The sequence below is a fragment of the Vidua macroura genome, chromosome 24 (genome assembly GCF_024509145.1).
Source record: "Vidua macroura isolate BioBank_ID:100142 chromosome 24, ASM2450914v1, whole genome shotgun sequence".
Taxonomy (NCBI): Eukaryota; Metazoa; Chordata; class Aves; order Passeriformes; family Viduidae; genus Vidua; species Vidua macroura.
This window is the reverse complement of record NC_071594.1, coordinates 2,407,195-2,429,048: the sequence shown is the minus strand read 5'-3', so window position 1 is coordinate 2,429,048 and position 21,854 is coordinate 2,407,195. Positions and strand designations below refer to the sequence as shown.

Sequence of the window (21,854 nt, the reverse complement as noted above, 5' to 3'; positions counted from 1 at the left end):
AAACCAAACTCACCCCTCACAGCAGGGACCACAGCTCAGTTGTTGATCATCCCCACGCTGGGAGAGACATGAACAAATGAGCAAAAAAGATAATTTTCATGCACTATCCCCACTCCACCCACTCTATTTCCCTTATTCCCATCAAGGGGAGTCAGCCCTGACAGGTTTGGGGACATTTGGCTGTTTCCCACTGGTTTGAACCAGGGTCCCAAGCTCTACTCCCTGCAGAGGGTCCAGTGGCACATGCAGGGGTGCACACCGCAGATCTGGTCCCTGTGGCTGCACCCTTGCAGCACTGTCCCCCATGGTGTCCATGCCAAGAGCTGGGGACTGGGCAGAGTCCTGTGCAAGAGCTGGCACCACCCCAGGGCCTCTCCAGACCTGAGACCCCCCCAGACCTCTCCAGAGCATGTTTGACATTCCCTGGAGGCTTTGATGTGGTTGCTCAACCAAATTCCTTAAGGAAACAGAGGTCAGGGCTGTGCCAGCCCATGTGGGCAAGGGGAGGCTTTTCCTCGTGCTCCCCTGGCTGATTTTAACCCTGGCTTACCAAGGACCAGCACAAAGAGCTGTCACTGCCATGTGCCTCGGTGTTCCTGGTGCTCCCAGCCCCCAGGTCAACCCTCCCTCTGGCTCTGGGTGGGTGCTGCTGTGGGGCTCATCCTCTGTGGGGTCCCACCTGCTGCAGGTGCTCCCATGGGGCCTTCTTGAGACCCTGGGACCCCAGTGCTGCCTGGAAATGTCAAAGCATGCCCTGAAACGGCCCCTTTCCAGGTGATGGCTTGGTCACTGATTACTTGGAGTCCACAGGTGCTGTTGGAGCGTGTGGTTACCATCACTCACCTGAGAGCAAAGCTATTACTAATTACTCAAAATGCTGGATTTTGGCACATGCTCTGCCTTTCCAAGGACCTGCTGAAGCAGTGCTGTGTTTGATGGCATTGAAGCTTTCCACCAGCTGCAAGTGAATTTGGAGCATTCTGGGTTTACTTGCCACCACCAAAGCTGGTGTGTGCCACAACAGTGATGTGTGCCACGTGGCCACCATGTTTTGTTCTTCCCATCTCAGTGAGTTGTTGCAAGGGGCAGGGATGGATTACCAGCCTGGAAAACCCCAGGCCAAAATTACAGTCATGTGGATAGAACAGGATCTTGTAACTTTGTACCTAATATGCTTTCTTAGATGTAAGAAAGAAATGTTTCACAAAAGGGTGGTGAGGCCCTGGCACAGGCTGCACACAGAAGCTGTGGCTGCCCATGCCTGCAAGTGCCCAGGACCAGGTTGGACTTGGAGCAACCTGGGATAGTGGAAGGGGTTGGGAATAGATGGCCTTGCAACCCAAACTGCTTTATGATTCTGTGGAAGAAGGACTTTTCCTGAGCCCTGGGCAGGAGCTGGTCTCCTGAGGATGTGGTTCTCAGGATGGTGCAGCTCAGGGCCCCCAGCTCTGCCTGGCTGGGCTGTACCTCCCGTGGAACACAGGAACACCATGGGAAGGATAAGGACAGCTGGGACCATACCTGGGGTTTCAGTGGGGGAATGAGGAACAGCAGCAATCTCGGCTGTGCTGACCCAAGCTCAGGGGCTTAATGCTAGTTCAGGGCATGGGGAAGCACAAGATTTTGGAGAGATTCCTTTCATCTGCTAGCACCCTGTGCTCTTTATAGACTGGGTGAGGCAGTTTCTCAGGACACAGCCAGAGCAGATCAAACCTGTCACAGTTGGGACAGCCATAATACACAGAATGGCACCATACAATATCAGAAAGCATCAACCCATACAGAGTAACACCACACCACTTTAAGAATCAAGGCTTCAAGCATCAGCCCTTCTTGCTCTTCAGCCCAGCCTTTTACACCCTCATGGTTCATGCATTGCACTGTGTGCCCTCTGTTCCCTGTGTGATTGCTCAGCACACCTGGGCACTCCATGGCTCATTGCTGTCAGTGCTGCTCACCTGCTTCTCACAGCTGGACCCATTGGGATGAGGCTGTGGCCACAGCCCCATCCCAGCTACCACAAACTGTGTGCCTGCACAAACCCTGATGTGGGCTGAGCCCAGGAAAGGCTTGGCAATAACACAGGCGATGGCTCAGCACAGCCCCCAGCACTGCTCAGAGGGTCAGTGCACAGAGGATGGAGACAACTCACACAGGGGCCAGGTGAGTGTGGAACAGATGGAGCTGGTAGAAACTGAGATCAAAAGGCAGGAAACCTGCTTAACTGATCATAATCTGCATCAGACAGCTGAGCTGGAAAAACTCCAGCACCTGATGGGGAATCTGGGAGGAGGTGACAACATGCCTGGCCCAGCTGTGATCCTGGTGCTGCTTCTGCATGCCTTGGGACACCCTCGTGCAGCCCTTGGCCTGAGCCTGCCCTAAGAGCTCTCCTCTGGACAGCAAGCTGAAAGCATGAGGAAAATGGTGTATTTCCTGCTGTCCAGGGAGTGCAGGAAAACTGTCCAGGTGCAGTTTGCAAGTCTTCAACTTCTCCTGCCTGATGGCAGTGGGTGAGGAAAGACTTGAGGAAGGGGGTGCTGAATAAAGTCTGTCTCACAACTGAAACCTCTATGGGTGTCTCAGAGACACCATTAAAGGCAACAGTGTTACACCAAATTACCTGAAAAGACAAAGTCCTGAGCCATGCACTGACCTGCAGGGAGCTTGCAGAAGCTCCACAGCCTCTCCAAGTACCGAAGCATCACACAGGAGTCCCACAAAGAACACAATTCTCCACCAAAGCACCCAGCTGGGCAGGCTGGGGCATAAAGAAGGGCTGACCTGGCACTAGGAGTGGGGGATTTCTCTGCCAGGGTGATGGAAATGCAATAGAAAGAATGTTACTTGAGATCTGCTCCTTTTCCTGCTGCTGGGCCAGGAAGCAGATTTGTTCCTGGTGCCAAGGGAGGGATGTGGACAGGGAAGACCATTGGGCAGCAATTCAGCTGCATTTTGGGGACCCATGGAGTGGTGAAGGGGTAGGTGATGCACACAGCCCTGAGCTGGGGAAGCTCAGGGAGCCCAGGCAAGCTCACACTCATTCAGCAGGAAGATTGAGCCTTTTTTCCCTGGATCTCACACTGGGTCATGTCAGGGCCTAGGACATGGGTGGGCACAGACTGGGCAGATCCCATCTCCTTCCCAGCCCTCACTGCCCAAGTGGGTGTCCAATGCCCATGGGCAAGGGCAGCTTTGAATACCTTCATAGTTCAAAATCCTTCACAGAGTATTTCCATCTCCATGCTTTATGACAAAATGTTTTTCCGTCTTCTATTTTTTCCCCCTGGATTTATCAGTTAAACAGACAACCTAATAAAACCCAAATATTATTTTGTTCTGATTTCAGAAAAAAAGAAAAAAACCCCAAGAATTCAAAATCCCCACCCTCATGTAACAAAAGGCAATTGGGAACATATCACTTGCAAACTGCACTTGGGAATCTCCCCTGCTAGAGAGAGGGGAGGTCTGGGTTGGATACTGGGGAAAATTTCTTCCCTGAAAGGGCGGTCAGGCACTGGCACAGGCTGCCCAGGGAGGTGGTAGACCCATCATCCCTGGAGGTGTTCAAGAAACAAATACTTATGGCAATTCATGATACAGTTTAGTGGACACAGTGGGGTCTGATCAGAGGTCGGACTCGATGATCTTGGAGGTCTTTTCCAACCTTAATAATTCTATGATTCTGCTTTAAGAATGTTGAGAAGGTGTTGGCTAAAGGTGGAGAGGAAAGCAAGCTGTGGAACGCTGTTAGCCGACCGTGCATGAAGCCATCAAGGTGTGTCTTTAGCAAGAAGAGTTTAGTGGTGCATGTTTGGAGCAAGCCCAGCCCTGCACACAAAGGATGCACAGCCAGGACAGACACTCTGTTTATTTCAGGGTAGTTCCATCAGCACTGTGTCTAACAGGGTGGACATTTGTCTGCAGCTGAAAGGGAAACCATGCTCCCAGTATCTGCCAGCTGCAGTTCCTCTGCACAGCTTGCTCTTCTGATTCAGGATCTTGCACCTCTCAAAAGCCAAAGCTGCTTTCTATGGGTGAAATCTGCCTGGAGCCCGCAGCAGTGGCCACCTCGCACACCCAGTGCACCACCTCACCTTGCTCATCCCCAGGGTCCAAAGCCACAGTCGCCGTGGGTTGGCTCAGCTGTACTCATCCCGAGGGATGTTCATGCTGCTGCTCTGTGGCCTGGCAGCATCAGGAGAGGTTTAGGTGAAGGTGTCCCCGAGGTTGGTGCAGGAGAGGTCAGAGCAGGGAGCCACAAGCCCGGTGGGAGCCCTGCACTAGCGGCCTGCCCCCTCTGGCAGCTGGGAAGCGAAGAGAGCTAGCGTGTGATGGAGGAACTGGTACTGCTCGCTCGTCTGGATCATCCCACCTCTGCAAGGGAAAGGCAGGGCCCACTGACACTTCACCAAACACAGAACCCTGCTCCCAGCTCTCTGCCCCCAGGGCACAAATATTCCCGCTTCACCAGCCATGTCAAGATGCCTCCGAAACAGGCACCAGAGCAGCCCAAAGAAGAGAGGGGCTCAGAAGCATTGCTGGGCTGTTCAAAATGACATTAGCAGCTGATTTGGTGCTAATGTCACCTGTATTTCACCTGTATTTCACCTGTATTTCTTGAAAAGTGGCCAGGTGGAATGTTTCTGGATTTAGTGGCTGAGCTGGAAGGGAGGAGCAGATGGCTGCCAGGTTCATAGCCCCTCTCCTCTCCCTCATGGCAGAGCTACAAAAGCTCTGACTGCAGAACCAGCCTGGCACTGGGAGCTGTTTGCTAACCACACACCTACATCCCCCAGCCACCCTTCTGGTTTCCATCAGAAATAGTCCCCATGCCCATCCCCATGTCTCTGCCACATCCCTCCCAGGCCCTGCTCTCAGGCTTGGCACCCAGCAGGACCCTCCAAGGAGCCACCCGCTCTGCGTACCCACCTGTCTATGCGCAGATGGCACACGATTCCCAGGATATCCACCTCCCCCTTGTCCTGCAGCTGCTGGCACCCGATCCTGGTGGCGATGAAGCAGCCGGTACGGCCGATGCCCGCGCTGCAGGGCAGACACAGCTGTGTGAGCACCCAAAGCACCCACTGCCTGCACTTGCATTGCTGAGCTGGGTGCACTCCTGGATTGGTTTGCTGTGATTTCTTCCTAGAGGGATGCTGGGGTCCTGGCCCCAGCTGCCAGACCAAGGTTCTGAGCCAGGCAACAAAAGCCGTGGGCTGGGGTCACTCTGCCATGGCAAGGAGTTCTTGCCGTGTGGCACAGCCTGGCTGAGGCTGCTCTGGAAGCACAAAGCCAGTCTGTGCCCATCCTGGTGCAGTGCAGGGGGCTCTGCAGCCCCCTCCTCTCCCAGCTGGGCTCTAACCCCAGCACCAGCTTTGCACTCAGCCTGCAGCAGTGCATGCTGCATGTTCCCTAGGGACAACCCAGTGCTCTGCTCCACTGTCCCCAGATTCACTCAGCAAGGAGAGAATAGGCAGAGGCCACCTCCTGCAGGAGGGTTGTCCTGAAACAAGGCTCCACATCCAAGCCACAGGCCGTGCTCGGTGGCACAGGGAGCAGGAATCATGGAATTACAGAACGGGTCAGGTTCAAAGGGACCAACCACGGGGTCACCTGGTTCCATCTCCCTGCTCAAGCAGGATATTGCAGAGCTGGAGCTGTGGGTGTCTGGTGGGGCTGGGGGCCGGCTCGCAAATGCAGACCCCTCCTGCTCCCTCCCTGCTGGACCCCAGTGCAGGATATGCCACTCTAATGCCACCATCCCGCTGCCAGGACAGGAGCTGCTGATTGGCAACTCTGCTGGAGGGTGGCTGTGCATTCCTGCACCTCTGTGGGACCTGTGCATGGGGACTCACGTGCGATTGACCCCCAGGAGAAGCACAGACAGGGCTCAGGTGAGGTGCAAGCTCTTACCTGCAGTGCACCACGATGGGCCCTGGGCTGGCTGCAGTCTGCAGAGCCTCCTCCACCTTGGACACCAGGTGCAGCAGGGGCTTGGCTGACTCAGGTGTCTGCTGGTCCGGCCAGGAAGGGAAGAGGATGTGTTTGACCTTGCGGCTTTCCTTCCCAAGCTTTTCCAGCACAGAGCAAAGAGAAATGGGGATGTGAGGGCATGGGCCAAATGAAACGCGGAGTTCAGCTCAAGCAGAGCTCAAGCAGCCCGTACCCATCTCAGCCACTCTCCTCCTGAATCCCTCTTTGAGCCTCTGCCAGACATGAGGGAGAGACCCCTGGGCCAGAGACAATGGATGTGTCCCATCCCAGAGGATGAGAACAGATGCAGTGTTCCAATGCTGCCACCAGAGTCCAGGTAAAGCAAGCCAGATCCTTCAGGCTGGTGTCAGCCAGGGTGACACAGAGAGACCATGAGGCAGAGCCCAACGACACTGTGCAAAAACACAGGGCTGGTGCTGCTCTGCCCAGCTGACCCCTTCTCCTCTGTACCCCAGGGCTGGCTCCTGCTCCCTCCCAGCCTCTCCAGGCTCTGCACACCCCTCCTCTGGCAGGGGCTCCTGAGAATCATGAACCCTCCTCTTTCCTGTCACGGAGCATTGCCATCTCACTAGAGATCCCAGGGGTGTCAGGGGCACTGCTGGGCCCCAGTGTGCTCCCTCTGTGACCCCAGGATGAGGCTCAGACCCACCTGGATGGAGAGGTCCCGCACCACGTACTCCACAGACTCGCTCACCCCCTGCACGTGGATGGTGAAGGGGCCATAGGTGCCCTCCTTCTCGGGCCAGTAGTGGACACATTTCTGGAGAACAAGGCAGGTTTGTGGCTGTGGAGATGCTCAAGGCACCCACTGGATCTTTGAACTGTGCTTGAGTCAGTGCTCTTGGGAGGGGGCAGCACCTTGGGGGTGGTAGGGGAGCAGGGAAGGTGGATGCAGAGTGATACAGAGGGAAAGCAAAGAAGGGATAGATCCCTATCCCTGCACCTGCTGCCCTGCACCCTCTCCCATGCCCTGCCCTGGCTTCCAGGCCCCAGGAGTGCATATCCCTGCTCAGCCCAGGGAGCTTCCAGATGCAGCAGGACCCAGGTCAGAGGGAGGCTGTCAGCTGGGAGAGAAGGGAGCAAGGACATGGCCAGGAAAGAGTTTCCAGTTCTCAGTTCCCCCAGGCAGGTGCTGTTGGCTCCCATCCCAGAAGCAGCGGGCAGCAGTGCCCCTCTGGCTCCCCAGAGCTCTCCCCTGGGCTGGATCCCCTGGCTGAGAGCTCTCAGCCTAGGGGAGATCTCTGGGGGGCGCAGAGGGGCACTGCTGCCCACTGCTTCTGCCCCATCCCTGGGGGTTGCCCTAAACCCTTTATCCCATTATCCAGCTGGTAAAGCGTGCCTGGAGCACACCGCCATGTGAGGAGGAATATTGCCAGACAGGGCCAAGCCTGCAGCCCTGGGGATCTCCTCCTCCACTTGTGATTCATCAGGGACCCTCTCAGACGAAAGCACAACAAGTGGGTGCACAGCCCCACATTTGGCCTCACACAACCCTCCACTGTCAGCAGCACCCCACTGCCCCGTGCCCCTGGGCCTGGGCAGGCTCAGTGGTACCTCCTTGCGCTCCTGGAGCTCGGTGATCATGACGATGAGGGGAGCCTCCTCCTGCCACACCATCTGCCAGAAGTCAGTCACGGTGTTCAGCATGGGTCCCTGCGTGGCGATGTACTCCCGGGGCCGCCCCGCGTAGCCCTGCCGAGCACACGCCCGTCAGGGGACCGGGCCACCCTGAGGCCACTGGGGGCTGTCCCCAGCTCACTCCAGCCCTCGCCACGCTTTTCTCCTCCACGGTTTAGAGGCTGAGCCACACATGCTGTTTCCTACTAAACCTGTCCTTAAAATGCTTTTATAGATCTGCTGAGGAGCCACCAGCATCCTCCCCATGCCACCAGTCCCATCATCCAGGAGCAAGTCCATGCAGCTGGCCTTGCACACCCAAGTTCACTATCAGTGTGACAATAGCAAGTGTGATGGATGCCTCGGCGAGGCAAAGCTCACACAAGGAGCTGCACTCCTCACTGTGGGCATTTCCACAAGGACAAGCAGGAATCCCTGCGTCACAGCTCCAGGCATCCTCTGCCTCCAGACACTTCTCCTGGTATAAAATTGCCAAAGGTATAGAAAATCCAGGCCTTCCCAGCACTCTGTTAATGGTTTGGTCTCACAAGAAGTTGCACTGGCCCAGCTAAGAGATAGGAATGTTTTCAGGAAAATTTTGCAGGGCCCTATTTTCATGCCTTGAAATGATTTATTTTTCCTAGGAAATGTGATTTTCCATTCAGGAGACCTGGGGGTGTCAACCCTGGGAATTCCACCTTCTCCCCACAGCCATGCTCAAAAACATTTCATGGAACATCATCAGCAGGAAGAGCATCAATCCCAGGTGGAGCTGATGTGATCAAACACCTGCAGAGCCCTCCCAAATTCCTGTGCCTCCCAGGCATGCCCAGGCAGGCTGGGTTGCAAGTTTTCTGATGTGCCCACAAATTCCTGCACCGCTACACCTTTGAAGAGGTGTACACACCTCAGTGTGCACACCTGTGTGCAGGTGTGTGTGCCACAGGGACAGGCAGTGCTTGTGCATTGCCAGCAGTCGGGTGAGAAAAACGCTGAGAGTTTTAAACTTTCTGTGCTGACAGACTCTGACCCCCAGGGGAACACTGTGATTGACCTGGGGCCATAGAGAGGGCTTCCAGAATTGATTGATAGGACTAGGATTATGAGTGTGTACTTTAGTTAGAAGTGTGTAATATCACTGAGTAGAAAACTTAGAGTATAGAGTTTTAGAATACAATAATATATATAGAACTAAAATAGAGATTTTAAAGCAGTTACTAGTCCTTCTTCTTCACCTCCTTCTTCATAAGTTTTAGTAGTGTTTTGTAATTAGACAAAAAAGCCCGCATTGCAGACTTTGAGTAATTATTTGAGTTATTGAGTTAAAAGTGAAAATAATTTAGGTGTCATTTCTTAATTAAATAGTTTGGCCTTAAAAGACCTTGTAAAGAAAAACCCAGCATCCCCCGGGTGTCCCACACCCTGGGGTGTAGGGACAGAGTGCCAGTGTCACCTGATGTGCAGCTGCCAGGCTGCCTCAGGAAGACACAGCTCCTCTGCTGCCCGTGGTCCAACTGCCCCTGGAGCTCCCAGCAGCTCTGGGCACAGTGTTTCTGTCTCAAAGGAGCTTTGACCCTCCCTGCTGGGTGCTGGCTGCTGCTGTGGATCTGAGCCACAGGCACCATCAGAAAAAAAATGCTCCTGAGTGCCCTCCAGCTCCACCTCCCAGGGGTTTGTCTGTCACCCCAGACAGCACTTTCTGTGGGCTGCTTTTCCAAGCGCTGCTTTCCCTCACTGCCAGGCACTCACAGCACCCACGGCCCTGGGCAGCCCCAAGGGCAGGGTGCTCCAGTGAGATCAGTTGCTCAGCACGAAGCCTGCCCAAGCAAAGCTGGCACCTGGCTCACACGGGACCCCATTCTGGCAGAGACTGCAGCCTGGAAGGGTTTGCACAGGGATGGAATCAAAACCAAGTTGTCTAAGTAACACCCTAGGGTCTGGGGATTTCTCAGTCTCTGGAAAGGAACCCCACCACATGCCAAAAATAAGCCACACCCCATCTTCATTAGCTCCTTCCTGGGAAATTGCAGGAATCTGCCTGAGCAGAGAGGAGATCCCAGGATGTGTGAGGTTTGAGGATCTCTGAGCTGCCATAACCTGCTGACACAGCCTGCCTCCCATGGCTTTGCCAGACAATGGGCCAGTGTGTGAGGAGGAGATGGAGAAGCCACTGCGAGAGAGCCTTTTGGGGTGATCAATGTGCCCAGGAGCTGAGAGAGACTCTCCCACCACGGGAACAGCGAATCTGCCCTGTGCAGATGGAGCCACATCCCTCCAGCTCCAACAGGGGTGGCAAGTTAAGTCTGCTTCCCAGGGCAGCCACAGGAGAGCAGGTGAGGGTGCCCCAGCATGTGTGACCCAGTATGGCACCTGCAGCCTGATGCCCTGTGAGCACTGGGGGGACACTCACTGTGATGTAGTTGGCATTGATGTAGCTGTCTTCCTCCTGGCTGCCAGCCCTCCTGAGGCAGACCCGGCTCTCGGGATCTGAAAGATGTCACAGGCCTTACCCAAGGGACTGATCCTGCCCCTCCTCCCTGCCTCAACCTCAGGGGCTGGAGGCTGAGTCCTCCTGCTCCGTGCCATGCCCAGAGCTGTGTGCACCCTCCCTCAGGTCTGTTCTTGTCCCACTTCAGCCTCACTCCCCGGGCAGGGCACAGCCCAAACCTGCAGGTGCCGTCGTGAGCAGGTGGGGTAACTCCCCCAGGACATCCCAGAGAACCGGACTAGAGCCCAGCTGAGTCCCTCCAGAACACCCTCAGCCTTTACACTCTTAGGACCATGCCCTTGGGACATGGAAGGCCCCACGAGTGCTGCACACCTGGGTAGGACAGCCCAGGGAGAGCTCCCCATGTACCCCCCAGCACCGTGTACCCCCCTGGAACATGGCACCCAGCTCCTGCGACACGGGCAGAAGGAGCAGCAACAGCACCCAGGGGTGCCCACCCCAGTGCCAGGGCTGCTCTGAGACATCCCTCACCCACAGGCAAACAGAGGCAAAGGGATGCAGTGGCACGTACTGGGGAGAATGGTTTTGTATCTGTCCTTGAAAGCACGTCCAGGGATTTCCAGCTCCTCCGGACTCACGAAGTTGGGTGGGATTTTCTGCAGGGGGAGAAAACAGCCATGAGGAAAAGCCCATTGCTGCCACTTATGTCCCCTGGTGGTGGCAGACCTGGGTGCCCAGCAGGGCAGAGCTGACCCGGGGGCATCACCAGAGCTGCCAGCTCCTGGGATGGGTCCTGTCTTTACTCCAGTTGTGGTGGGACTCCTTCCAGAGAGGCAGTGCTGGGAGAAGAGCATGGCATGGGATGGCAGGACAGGGTTTTCCAGGGACCCCAACAGGACACGTGTGCAGCAAGGAGCAGGTGGGACATGGGCACCCCTCCCCTCTGTTTGCCCACACCCCCTGCCCTCCCACTGGGGCTGTGGGGCACAGCAGGGCTCAGAGCCTGATGGTCACCCCGTCACTGCCAGCCCCTGCCACCCCTCCTGTGAGGAGGGAGGAGGAAAATCGTCATCATCGCACCGAAAACTCCTCCTGGAGCTGTGCCAGGCTCTGGGCGTGCTGCTGGAGCTCCTGTTTCCTCAGCACGTGGCTGGACGTCCTCAGAAACTTCAGTGTGATGTCCCGTGGCGTGCAGACAGGCTGGATGGGCTCCACGTTCCCTAGAGAGCTCATATCCAGCACGAGTGACACATTGGAGCCCCTCCTGCAAGGCACAGGGGTCCCTGGCTGACCTACTGCCACCCTGGGACAGAAGGACAGCCCACCCCACAGCATCACCAGGTAAAACCTCCCCACACTGAGCAAAAGCCAGATGGAGACCCCTGCAGATGGGGAGGAACAAGGAACTAGCTGAACATTTTGCCTTTCTGCTGGGAAGCCCCTGAAGGACTGAAGGTGTCGGGATCTATCCTGGGCTGGGTGGGGGCCAGGGCTGCCTCCACACTCAGACCTGGCACCTGCACGTGCTGGCAGGAGAGAATGTTAGGGGAGCCCTGGGGATGAGCAGTGCCAGGGGCACCCCGAGGCACACTCACCTCTCCTGGAGTCGCACGTGCTTCTTGGCAGAGGGACTGGGCTTGTCCTGCTTGTCCATGTCCGCTGCAGCTGCCGGGGCTGCCAGGCTGCCCCTATGAACTCTGGAGCACACCAAGCAGGCTTGGACCATGCTGCAGCAACCACAGAGCCGTCGTCCTGAAGCACAGCAGGGCCACACGGGGGGCTCTCAGCTCCTGGGAGATCATGGAGCCATCCGAGGAGAAGCAGCTGGAAAAGAAAAGTCAGATCTGAGAGACACCACAAGGCTGGATGGAGCCCCCACAGACGGTCTGCAAGCAAGGGACGGATTTTAAGTGCTCAGTTGTCCTGGAAGCAGGACCCCCAGCCCCTGTATGCAGGCAGATACCCTGCACAGCTCCTAGCACAGTCACCCTTGGGGATGCCTGCAGCACTGCAGCCCACACTGGTGACCCTGGGCATGGCACCAAGGGCCACCTGCTTCCCCTGATGGGAGGACACCCACCCTGTGGTGGCAGGGCACGGTCTGGTTTGGGGGAGCCCCAGGTGCTCTCCACCTCCATGGAAGCACATGGTCTGTGTTCCCAGCCCTTGCCCATCACGTCCCCCTGCTTCGTCCTGGGGACGTGGTGGGGAACAGCGAGAGCTGGAATGTCTGAGCACAGTGGTGCTCAGCAGGTGACACGGGGTGGCTGTAGCCACTGCAGGGAGTCTGGCCATCTCCTGCTGCAGGACACACAGACCAGACACTCTCAACAACTTCATGGCCCTGGGACAGCCTCCTCCATCCTGCAGGTCACAGCAAGTGTGAAGAGGAAACTGCTTTATCTGGGTGGTTGAGCAAAAGGCCATGGGGCAGCCCAGCTGGGGAAGGTGCCAGACATCCTCCATCACCAGCCACGGGTCAGCCCCTGGCAGAGCTGGGGAGATGCAGGTGATGCTGACTCACCTCTGGGCACAGCTCCTCATAGTGCAGGCAGCACCCTGCGATCCTGAGCCTCCTTCTCATCGCCTGCTTCCTCCATGAGGAGGAGACAGGCCCACAGAGACAGGCAGTGATGCAGAGTCAGAGCTCTTGGTGGGCAAAGAGTGGGATCCCAGGCAGCCCATCTGCTCAGGAAGCTCCTGTGGAGAGCTGGTGTCCACATGGTGGTTGGGAGCACAGCTAGGGCAGGAGCTGCTCCCCAGGATTCCCTGCTGCCCAGCAGCATTTCTGGGAGCGGCAACGCCACCACTGCCACTCGCACCATCCCCATGCCCCATGCAGGGTGTCCTCAGTCCAGGCAGGACAAGAGCAGCTGCTGACCAGAGACAGCCCAGGCTCCCATCCCAGTCTTGCCAGGAAACACCTGGGAGATGCCCAGGGAAGTGCCTCAGCTGCCAGCTCCCACAGGGACAGCGCTCCCATAGCCTGCCCAGCATCCCAGCCTGCCTGGCGCTGCCATCCACACACACGTGCCCACCGCCCCTGGCACGGGCGCTGCCCGGGGGCTCTCCTGTCCAGCGTGGCTGGCCTGGGAGCTGCCTACCTGCTGCCCTGTGCTGAGGGCTCGTCGGTCCCGGCACGGGCCCGCGGGCACCGCGCGCGTCGGCCTGACACCACGGTTTGAAAGTGTTCAGGAAGCTGCTTATCAAAGGAGCTGCTGCCTCTGCTGCTTCCTCTCCCTCCTTCTCCCCCACCCCGGCTGCCGCCCACACACATACCGGCCACATCTCCGCAGCTCGGCTCTGCCTGCACGCCCAGCCCCGCTCCCCACCGGCCAGCCCGCCCGCGGGCACAGCCTGGCCTCCCCAGAACCCCGGGGTGTCTCCACAGGCAGCTCCGATGGGGCTGCTGGGGTGTGCTCGATGCCCTCTGTGACACGCCATGGCCAGCACTGGTGCCACCCATGGGGCACGGAGGGATGGGCAAGAGGCAGCCATGGCAGGAGGCGCGAGGCAGTTGCTTGGCATGGTGCAGTGGGGCTGCTCTGGGGACACCACACTCCACTGGCCCCACAGGAAGCCAGGATGAATCCTCCCATGCCTGCTGTCCTCTTGCCCAGGCTGTGCCCTGGCTGTTCCCATCCCCCTGGAATGTGCCAGGGCTCGCTCAGTGCCTCCCACCCTCATTACCTGCCCGTGTGTTCCTTGTGCTGCCCCACCATCCCCCAACCCCTGCCCACGTGGGGACACCCCTCTGCACCCACGAGCACCCCTGGGTACCTCAGGGTAGGACAGGTGGGCTCCCCCTCCCCAGCAGGGAAGGGCGGGGCTGTATCTGGGGATGAAGGTCCCTGGGGCCTGGCTCAGGTAGGTCAGGTCTGCCCGTGGGGCACTGCACACCCTCCCTGACACATCCCCACTGCTCTTCCTGTTTGCTCGTGCCCGGGCTCTGCACACTTCCTTCCTCCTCACCCCCACCCGCTGCACTGCAGCAGCTCCCGCTGCACCCCAACAGCCCCAGGGACCCCAAACACCTTTCCCGTGTCTGCTCCGAGGGCTGCTCTGGCCAGAGCCACCCCAGCCCAGCTCACTGAGGTGACTGTGCTGTCACCTTGCCAGAGAGCTGTGTGTCTGTGCACACGTGTGTGTTTGCAGGTGTGCCAGAACAACAGCTTCCCTGGGCAGCGCTGCCAGACCCTGCCAGTGCCACCCAGTGCACCCGAGGGCTAGGACATCCGAGGGCCCAAGCTCCAGAGCAAAGTGCTGGGCTTGGCCAGCAGCAGAACAGCCTTATCCTGGAGAAAGGGCCACCAGCACCTGTGTCTTACCTGCAGATCCTGTAGTGCCTGGAGAATAGACTGAGGAATTGCTCTGTGCCCTGTGTGGGATGAAAGAACACATCTGTAAGGCCTGGAGGCAGCCCCACCACACACTGCCCTTCCCTTCCCCTTCCCTGCCAGAGCTCAGCAATTCCTGGGATGACCAGCACTGCGGGACTTAACAAGGTCTGCAGAAACTTCCAGAAGGATCCAGGGTAAACAAACCAGGTTCTTGCTGGAGTAAGAGGCTGTCAGACATGCAGACATTTCCTGAGGCTGGGACTGTGCCTGTGCTCTCAGTGTGGAGAGCAACTGTCCCATCTGGGTGTCTTGGAGCTTAAGGAGTTCCTGAGGAGAGTGTCTTAAGTTGGAAATGGGGTGTGCATTCTATCCCATCTGTCAGAGCTGGGGCAGTTCTCTGCTGTTCATTGGGCACTTTCCTTTATCTCTCCCACAGCCAATCCTCCCTCCAGGAGATCTCTGCTGTCCATGGCCACTGAGTGTCCCTGCATGGCTGAGAAAATTCCATCATCCCATGGGGAGATGCTCCGCCCAGGGGAGGAGCCAAGCATTCCTACCTGGATCCAATCTGCCCTTGGAACAGCACAGCAGCCTTTGCCCACTGCATTCCCAGAGGAGCAGCTTTCTGCCCCACTGCATTCCCAGAGGAGCAGCTTTCTGCCCCACTGCATTCCCAGAGGGAGCCCAGGCCCATCTCCAGCAGCCCTGGAGCTCCAGAGGAAAACTCCAGCCTTGTCCAGGATCCTGCTCCAGCAGAAGCACAGCTGGCACTGCAGGAGGGCTGAGCCCCCATGGAATGGCACTGCTGCCACCACCCTGACCCACAGCCTGCCAGGGCCTGCTCTGACTCTGGCAATGATTTTTTTTTTTTTTCTACTATTGCATTTATATTTTTAATTTCCCTAGTAAAGAATTGTTATTCCCATATCTTTGCCTGAGAGCCCCTTAATTTCAAAATTATAATAACTTGTAAGGAGGGACATTTTCAATTTCAAGGGAGGCTCCTGCCTTCCTTAGCAGACACCTGGCTTTTCAAACCAAAACATTCCTCCTGCCAGGTTCTGCCTTGGTCATGAAATGGCCCTGGATGCTGCAGGGAAGATGCTGATGCACTTCCTTTGCAAAATGGCTTATTTGGTTCCACTCGAATTTGGCCATGACAAAGGACCCCACTCAGAGTGAAAAGGGGAAGCTGAGATGCTGGGATGCAGTGCATCCTCTGCCTCTGAAACACCACAACTCCAAGGTCCTCATGCTCAGGGATGTCCTCAGGAAAGCCTTGCAGCACCTCCCCTGTGCTGCTCACAGAGCTCCCCGTGCTGCTGGCTTGGCTCTGCCAGTCACACACCTGCCTGTGCCAGCTGCAGCTAAGCAGGACACCCAGGATGTAGCCTCTAGAACTACACCCCGCCCCTTGGGCTGCTCCTTATGCAGAAAACTTCGTTGGAGACTGAAGGGACTGTCTTGGCCATAGCCACTCACCCAGGAGAGGAGGAACGCAGTAGGGATGTTGTGTGGAGATGTGCCATGGCCCAGGCTCCTAGGAGCAGGAAAGTTTGCACTGCTGAGATGCCCTGACCCTTACACACCTCTGATGGTGTACAAGTGGAGCCCAGCGTGCTCCCACCTGCCAGCGTGGCTGCTCTTCCTCCCCTCTGCCAAACCCCAGCTTGCTGAGGAGGTGCATTTGAAGGGAGAGCATGGAGGGGACACAGACCTGTGGAGACCCACAGCACAAAAATGAAGGTGCTGGTGGAAAATGAGGCATGAGCTGGTAGAGAGAGACTGGATGTGAGGGAGACCAGGAGCAGAGGGAGTCAGAACACACTGCTTGCCCCAGGGCATTTTTCAGTTCTCAGTGCCACCTGGGCAGCAAGCTGTCCCCTGGACCTTGTTGTACCCACCCACGTCTGCTGCCCTCCTGGGACTGAGCCGTGCCCCTCCTGCCCGCCTGCAGGGCACAGGGTGGGTGCACAAACAGGGTGGGTGCACAAACAGGGTGGGTGCCCACACCTGCAGATGTCCCTGGTCACTCATCGCTGCCCATCTGTGACCTGGGCAGAGACCTCGAGCAGGGAAGCCCAGCCATGCCCTCCCTCCCCCTGAATGCACCTTTGGGCAATCACTTCTGGCCACCTCTGAGCCCCTGTCTGGGACAGGATGCTGCCAGCTGGCTCCTCCTGAGGGAGCCTGGCTGGGCTCACAGAGGGCTGCAGTGGGGACCAGAGAGCTGGGAGGTGCTCTGGCCAGGACGGTGCCTTTTGTGTGCAGCCCTGCTTGTCCCATGTCACATCCCCAGCTCTGCAGCAGCTGCATCAGCCTGGCCTGGGGAGCAAAGCTGCTGGATCCTACAAGCAGGGACTGCTGGGGCCAGGGCAGACCTGGCTTTGAGGGGAGATGGTGTCCAGGCTGGGGGCAGATCCCAACCCAGGGTCAATTTGCTGTAAGGACAGGACCAGGACACCAGGACAGCCACTGCAATATGGTGTGAGCGAAAAGGAACCTGACAGTCTCCAGGGCCAAAACCCAGGAGGGGATGGGAGGAAGCAGCACTGAAGGAAATGGCTCCAGGCAGGTCACTGCTGTGCCCCTCACCTTCATGCCTCCCTCCCCAGGTGGGGAAGGACTGGTGAGGTCCCAGAACAGGAACATCCCGTGTCCCCCAGCATTCCTTTCTGCTCTGACCTTGGTGGCAGTGGGGTGGCAGGGGTGATGGTGACGCCCAGAGTGGTGCTGGGAGGGTTGGTGATGGAGGGATGCACATGGAGAGAAGAGTGCCAGCTGTTACCACACCAGCCATTCACCCTGGCCCAACCAGGGATGTGCCAGACATGGGATCCCCTGTGTCCTCTGTCCGTGAACATCTCTGCATTAGGATTATCTGCTGGGATGTAAGGACTAGAGAGGTCTGTGACACAGTCTCAGGGGCCTTGAAGATTTCTTATAGGTGTGGCTTTACTTTCAGCAATATATGGGGTCCCTATGGAGTTGGTGCTCTGGAAAGGAAGATCTGGATTTATCCCTGACTGGTACTTGCTGTTTGTTCACTTGTGTTTTAAAGCTCCACTTCCATGGGGTCATCTTGCACCTCTGGCCATGATTTCATAGCCAGCTGTCTCTGTGCAAAGAGCACCTTCCAGCTCCACACTGGGACCTGTTTTCCCACTAATGACCAGCCAATCCTTATGCCCATTTCTGCCCCGCAGCCTCCTGAGCATGGGCTCCCTCAGCCAGCCTCCCTGCCCTGATCCACACCCCAGCACCTCTCCTCACCCTCTCCACACAGCACTGCAGCCCCAAAGTCACCTCAGCCTGGGCAGGCACTGAGCTGGCACCCAGAGCACGGACACTGCCCAGCACTTTCACTCCCACGGCTTTGTCCCACCAGCCCCGTCACCTCTGAGTCCGGCACTCAGGAAGGGATGGCTCTGCTTCCGTTGACACGGCTGGCAGTCAGGACGTCCTGCAGGCTGCTGGAATTAGCCCATCTCCTCCGCTGCCTGAGCATCGCTCGCAGGCTTGAAGGTGAAGCAGCTGCCTGCGGACCGAGCAGACGCTCTGCAAGCTGCCCGATGGGCTGCCGGCAGGGCACAGCAGGGCGGTGCAGCCGTGCCGAGCATCCCTCAGAGCCGGCCGTGGGGCAGCGAGCGTTCGGCACCTCGCCTGGGCCCGTCACCCGCCCGCCGGCCTGGGGCCAGGCAGCGCCCGGCAGCCGCGGGGAGCAGCCCCGCAGATGGCTTCTCCGGAGAGCGGCGTCTCGCTGTTCCTGCGTCCTCCACGGGAGCGCGTTCCCAAGGACAGCCCCGGCAGGAGCATCCTCCGGGCAGGGCTGCGGGAGCTCCGAGCTCAGCGCAGCGCTGCCTGCGAGCCCGGGCCCTGGGGCATCCCCCCGCGATGGAGCTGATCCCGGCGAGTCGGAGGCGGCGGATGTGTGACCTTTCCCCGGTGGTCGGTGCCGGTCTGTGCAGAGTTTGCTCCTGCTGCTGCCTGGCTGGAGCTGGGAGCAATTAAGCAAATGCTGGTTCACTTTGCCAAGGCATTGCCGCTGACGCTGCCAGCCCCTGCGCTTCTGCCCTCTCCTCAAGGAGAACCAGAAGAAGAGTTTAGGACCTGGATTTCCTGCTTAACTCTGGATTGTTTGCTTTGAATCACTCGGTTTGTTCAGCCTAGAGAAGAGGAGACTGAGGGGAGACCTCGCTGAGCTCTTCAGCATCCTCATGAGGGGCAGCTCTCTGTGAACAGTTACAGGACCAGAGGAAACAGCTCGATCTGTGTCACAGGAGGTTTAAATGATTAAAGGAAAAAGTTTTTAACCCAAAGCGTGGTTGAGCACTAGAATGGGCTCTCCTGGGAAGTGGTCACAGCTCCAAACCTGTCTGAGCTCCAGGAGCGTTTGGACAAAGCTCTCAGGCACAGGGTGGGATTGTTGGGGTGTCTGTGCAGGGCCAGGGGTTGGACTTGGTAACCCGGATGGATCCCTTCCAACTCAGCATATTCTATGGTTCTGTGACTGCTGAGTAGAACCATGTTTGGTTTCTGGAATTAGACACTCTCCAGTATCTCCTGCAAACAAGCTGAGCCTTCCTCCAAAATTGCCAACAGAAAAGCAGAGCTGGGCTGCACCAGCACCACTGGGCTGGGCTAACACTGATGCAGAGCTGGTGCTGCTGTGGACTAAAGAAGGTGCCTTGGCACAGGAACAGTTGCCCTGGGAAAGGTGATCTCCAGAGTGAAAGTGCTTTATATCAGCTTGGTTTGTCCCTCTCCTCATGTGGGAAGAAGCTCGCCCTGATCATTTTACAGTGGAGGACTGTTCCTAAACCAGGTGTAGAGAATCAGGAAATGACAGAAACATTAAGGTTGAAAAAGCCCTCTAAGATCATTAAGTCCAACCATTAACTGACCAGTGCCATGTTCACCACTAAATCGTGTCCCCAGGGTGTGAGGGTAAAGGGGATCTAAGCCAACACTTGGAACCAGTCCTCCAAGGTGCCCAGACTTTGACACTCTAGCCAACAAATGCCAGTGGAGAAGCCACAGAGGGCCAGCAAGGGCCACAGAATGACTTGGTTACCAGGACAGGCTGCTGGGGACACAGCCCCAGCACCTGTGGCAGCACCTGTCTCATCCATGTGTCACCTGGGCTTGTCCTGTGCTTTCCTGGGTGCCTCCAATAGAGCTGTGCTTTTAGAAATGCTGTCAGGAAAATGCTGTGTGCTTCGGTTTGCCTTGGGGAGAGAGCCTTGCTTGGACACCTGTGGGCTGGCCAGGAGGCACACACACATCCCCTCGGGAGGCTCCAGGACACAGAACTGCCTCCAAAAAGGAGGGTCCCAGGAACAAAACACCCCTCAGCACCTCTCTGTCCTCCCAGCACACAGGGCGAAGCAGCTCTCAGCGAAAAAGGCACCAAAAGGCCTGAAAATCCTCAAGACTCATCATGTTATTCCTATCCTGGGTGCCTTGGCACGCTGCAGCAGCGGGACCTGGGCACCGTGCTGGGCTCGCCCTGCTGCCCCAGCCCCTGGGCTGCTCCCTCGGGCGGACACCGAGCCTGGTGACCTCTCAGCAGTGCCATTATCAGTAACAGGAAACGAGCCGGGCAGGAGGGGCAGGAGACAGAGCCCCAGAGAGAAAGGAAGCGGTTAGAGAGCCGTCACCCCCCTTCTGCCGCACGAGAAGCTGCGCCCACGCACCGCGGGCACGGGGAACAGCGCTGCCCTCCCGCAGCCTGGGCTGCTCCCGCAGCCCCAGCGAGTGCTTGTGGTAAGGCACATGTTGGAACCTGGCTGCTGAGAATTTCAGACTTTCTGTGCTGGCAGGCACTGACCCCCAAGAGAACACTGCATTGACCTGAGGCTGTGGAGAAGCTTCCAAAATGGAATGATAGAACTGGGATTGTGGGGGTGGAGTTTGAATAGAAGTGTGTAACATCACAGGGTGGAAAACTTAGAGCTTCAAGTAGTAGAATCTATAATTTAGCAAGATATATAAAGCAAGATGGAAGTTTTAAGGCAGAGGCTGGTCCTTCTTCACAAGCTTAAGTAGTATTGTGTAATTAGAACAAAAAGTCCACATTGCAGGCCACAGGTAGTTAGTTATTAGTAAATTTGTTATTAGTAATTAATTATTAAACAATTATCAATTAGTAGTAATTAGCAATTAGTTATTAGTTAGTTATTATTAAAATAAAAATAATTTAGGTGTCATTTCTTAATTGGACAGTTTATCCTTAAAAGGCCTTGTAGAGAGAGAGATGGGGCTCCATTTTTAGTTTGTTAGAGTGAAGTGCTGTAGGACTCAGGGTTTGTGAGACTGTGACATAGATAAAAACTAATAAACATCTGAGTCCCAACAAAAAATACCATCTCACACATTTAATCCCGACCCTAGCAAGAAGAATTTAAGACTTGACAGGCACAGATCCTCTTCAAGCATTTGTTAACAGCTAGAAAGGTGAATAAAACCACCCATACTCAGCCAATGTCTGCTGCAGAAATAGGTGTAGTGAGTCCAGCCTGTGGCAAGTTGTGGGAGTTGCAAAAACAGAAACTTCTACAGATACTGAAGGATTTGATTTGTTATAAGTTACTAAACTTAAAAGTTAATAAACTTTTAAAAGTTTATTAAAGGTTATAATAAAAGCATATGTGTATACGTGAGTTAGAAGCCCATTAAATAAAGATATCCACAATACAGTAAAGGTAAGTAAAAGTGATAAGTTAAAAAAAAAAACCAAATAAACCCTGTAGCAACTATCTATTAGTTTAAAAAGTTATATATTACCCTCTAACAAGAAACTTGTGAAACTACTTTAAACTATAACCAAATACTTACTCCTTTAAAATCTCACAACCTCTGAGACTAATATTTATCTAAACAAAAAATCATTCCTAACCCAAAAATAATCCCATCCCTTCATTACTAACAACAACAATAACAACAAGTGAGTCACTGCTCAGGGGTTAAGATCTTAACCCTGCTGGAGACAGACTGCACATGATGCTGCCTGTGTCCTACCCAGCACAGGATGGGTCTGGGATGCAGCTGCCTGGGGCCAAAGGGCCACGGAGGATGTGCCAGCAGCTTATATTTTAGGGAAAATATCTTCACTGAAAGGGCAATCAGACACTGGCACAGGCTGCTCAGGGTGGAGACAAAGGCAGGTAAATGTGGCTGTTAGAGATGAGCAGTGAGATGCTTGGCTCTCACAATGAGGGGTGAGCATTGTGTGTGTGTTAAGAGAAGTTTTGTACACGCAGAGTTGTGTTACTGGAATGTGTCCTCCCCTCGTTGTTATCATGGGATGGCCTCGGTACTCGGGGCATTTGGGAGGGTTGGCTCGTTACTGTGGCAACACCTGAGCTCCAACCGAGGTGTAAGGAAGTGATCTGCACCCCTGGGCAGCAAGGGAGGGTCACTGACAGCACTCTAGGAGGGGCTGGAGATAA

General features: G+C 56.2%; 1 protein-coding gene across 4 annotated transcripts; it reads right to left on the bottom strand.

Annotated features, from left to right (window-relative positions):
- Positions 1–3,856: 3,856 nt before the first annotated feature.
- Positions 3,857–18,431, bottom strand: PTPN7 (protein tyrosine phosphatase non-receptor type 7). 4 transcript variants are annotated; one of them, XM_053998256.1, is made up of 11 exons: positions 17,801–18,430; positions 14,392–14,441; positions 11,659–11,887; positions 11,144–11,327; positions 10,635–10,719; positions 10,025–10,101; positions 7,552–7,689; positions 6,647–6,757; positions 5,917–6,074; positions 4,933–5,046; positions 3,857–4,377 (listed from the first exon to the last, which is right to left on the bottom strand). In XM_053998256.1, the coding sequence occupies exons 3-11, from the start codon at positions 11,787–11,789 to the stop codon at positions 4,284–4,286; spliced, it is 1,092 nt and encodes a 363-aa protein (XP_053854231.1). In that variant the 5' UTR covers positions 11,790–11,887; positions 14,392–14,441; positions 17,801–18,430; the 3' UTR covers positions 3,857–4,283. The 4 variants fall into 4 exon arrangements, with proteins under 4 accessions (XP_053854231.1, XP_053854232.1, XP_053854234.1 ...); XM_053998257.1 differs by lacking the exon at positions 17,801–18,430 and adding an exon at positions 17,677–17,779; XM_053998259.1 differs by lacking the exon at positions 7,552–7,689 and having other exon boundaries at positions 17,801–18,431.
- Positions 18,432–21,854: the final 3,423 nt, after the last annotated feature.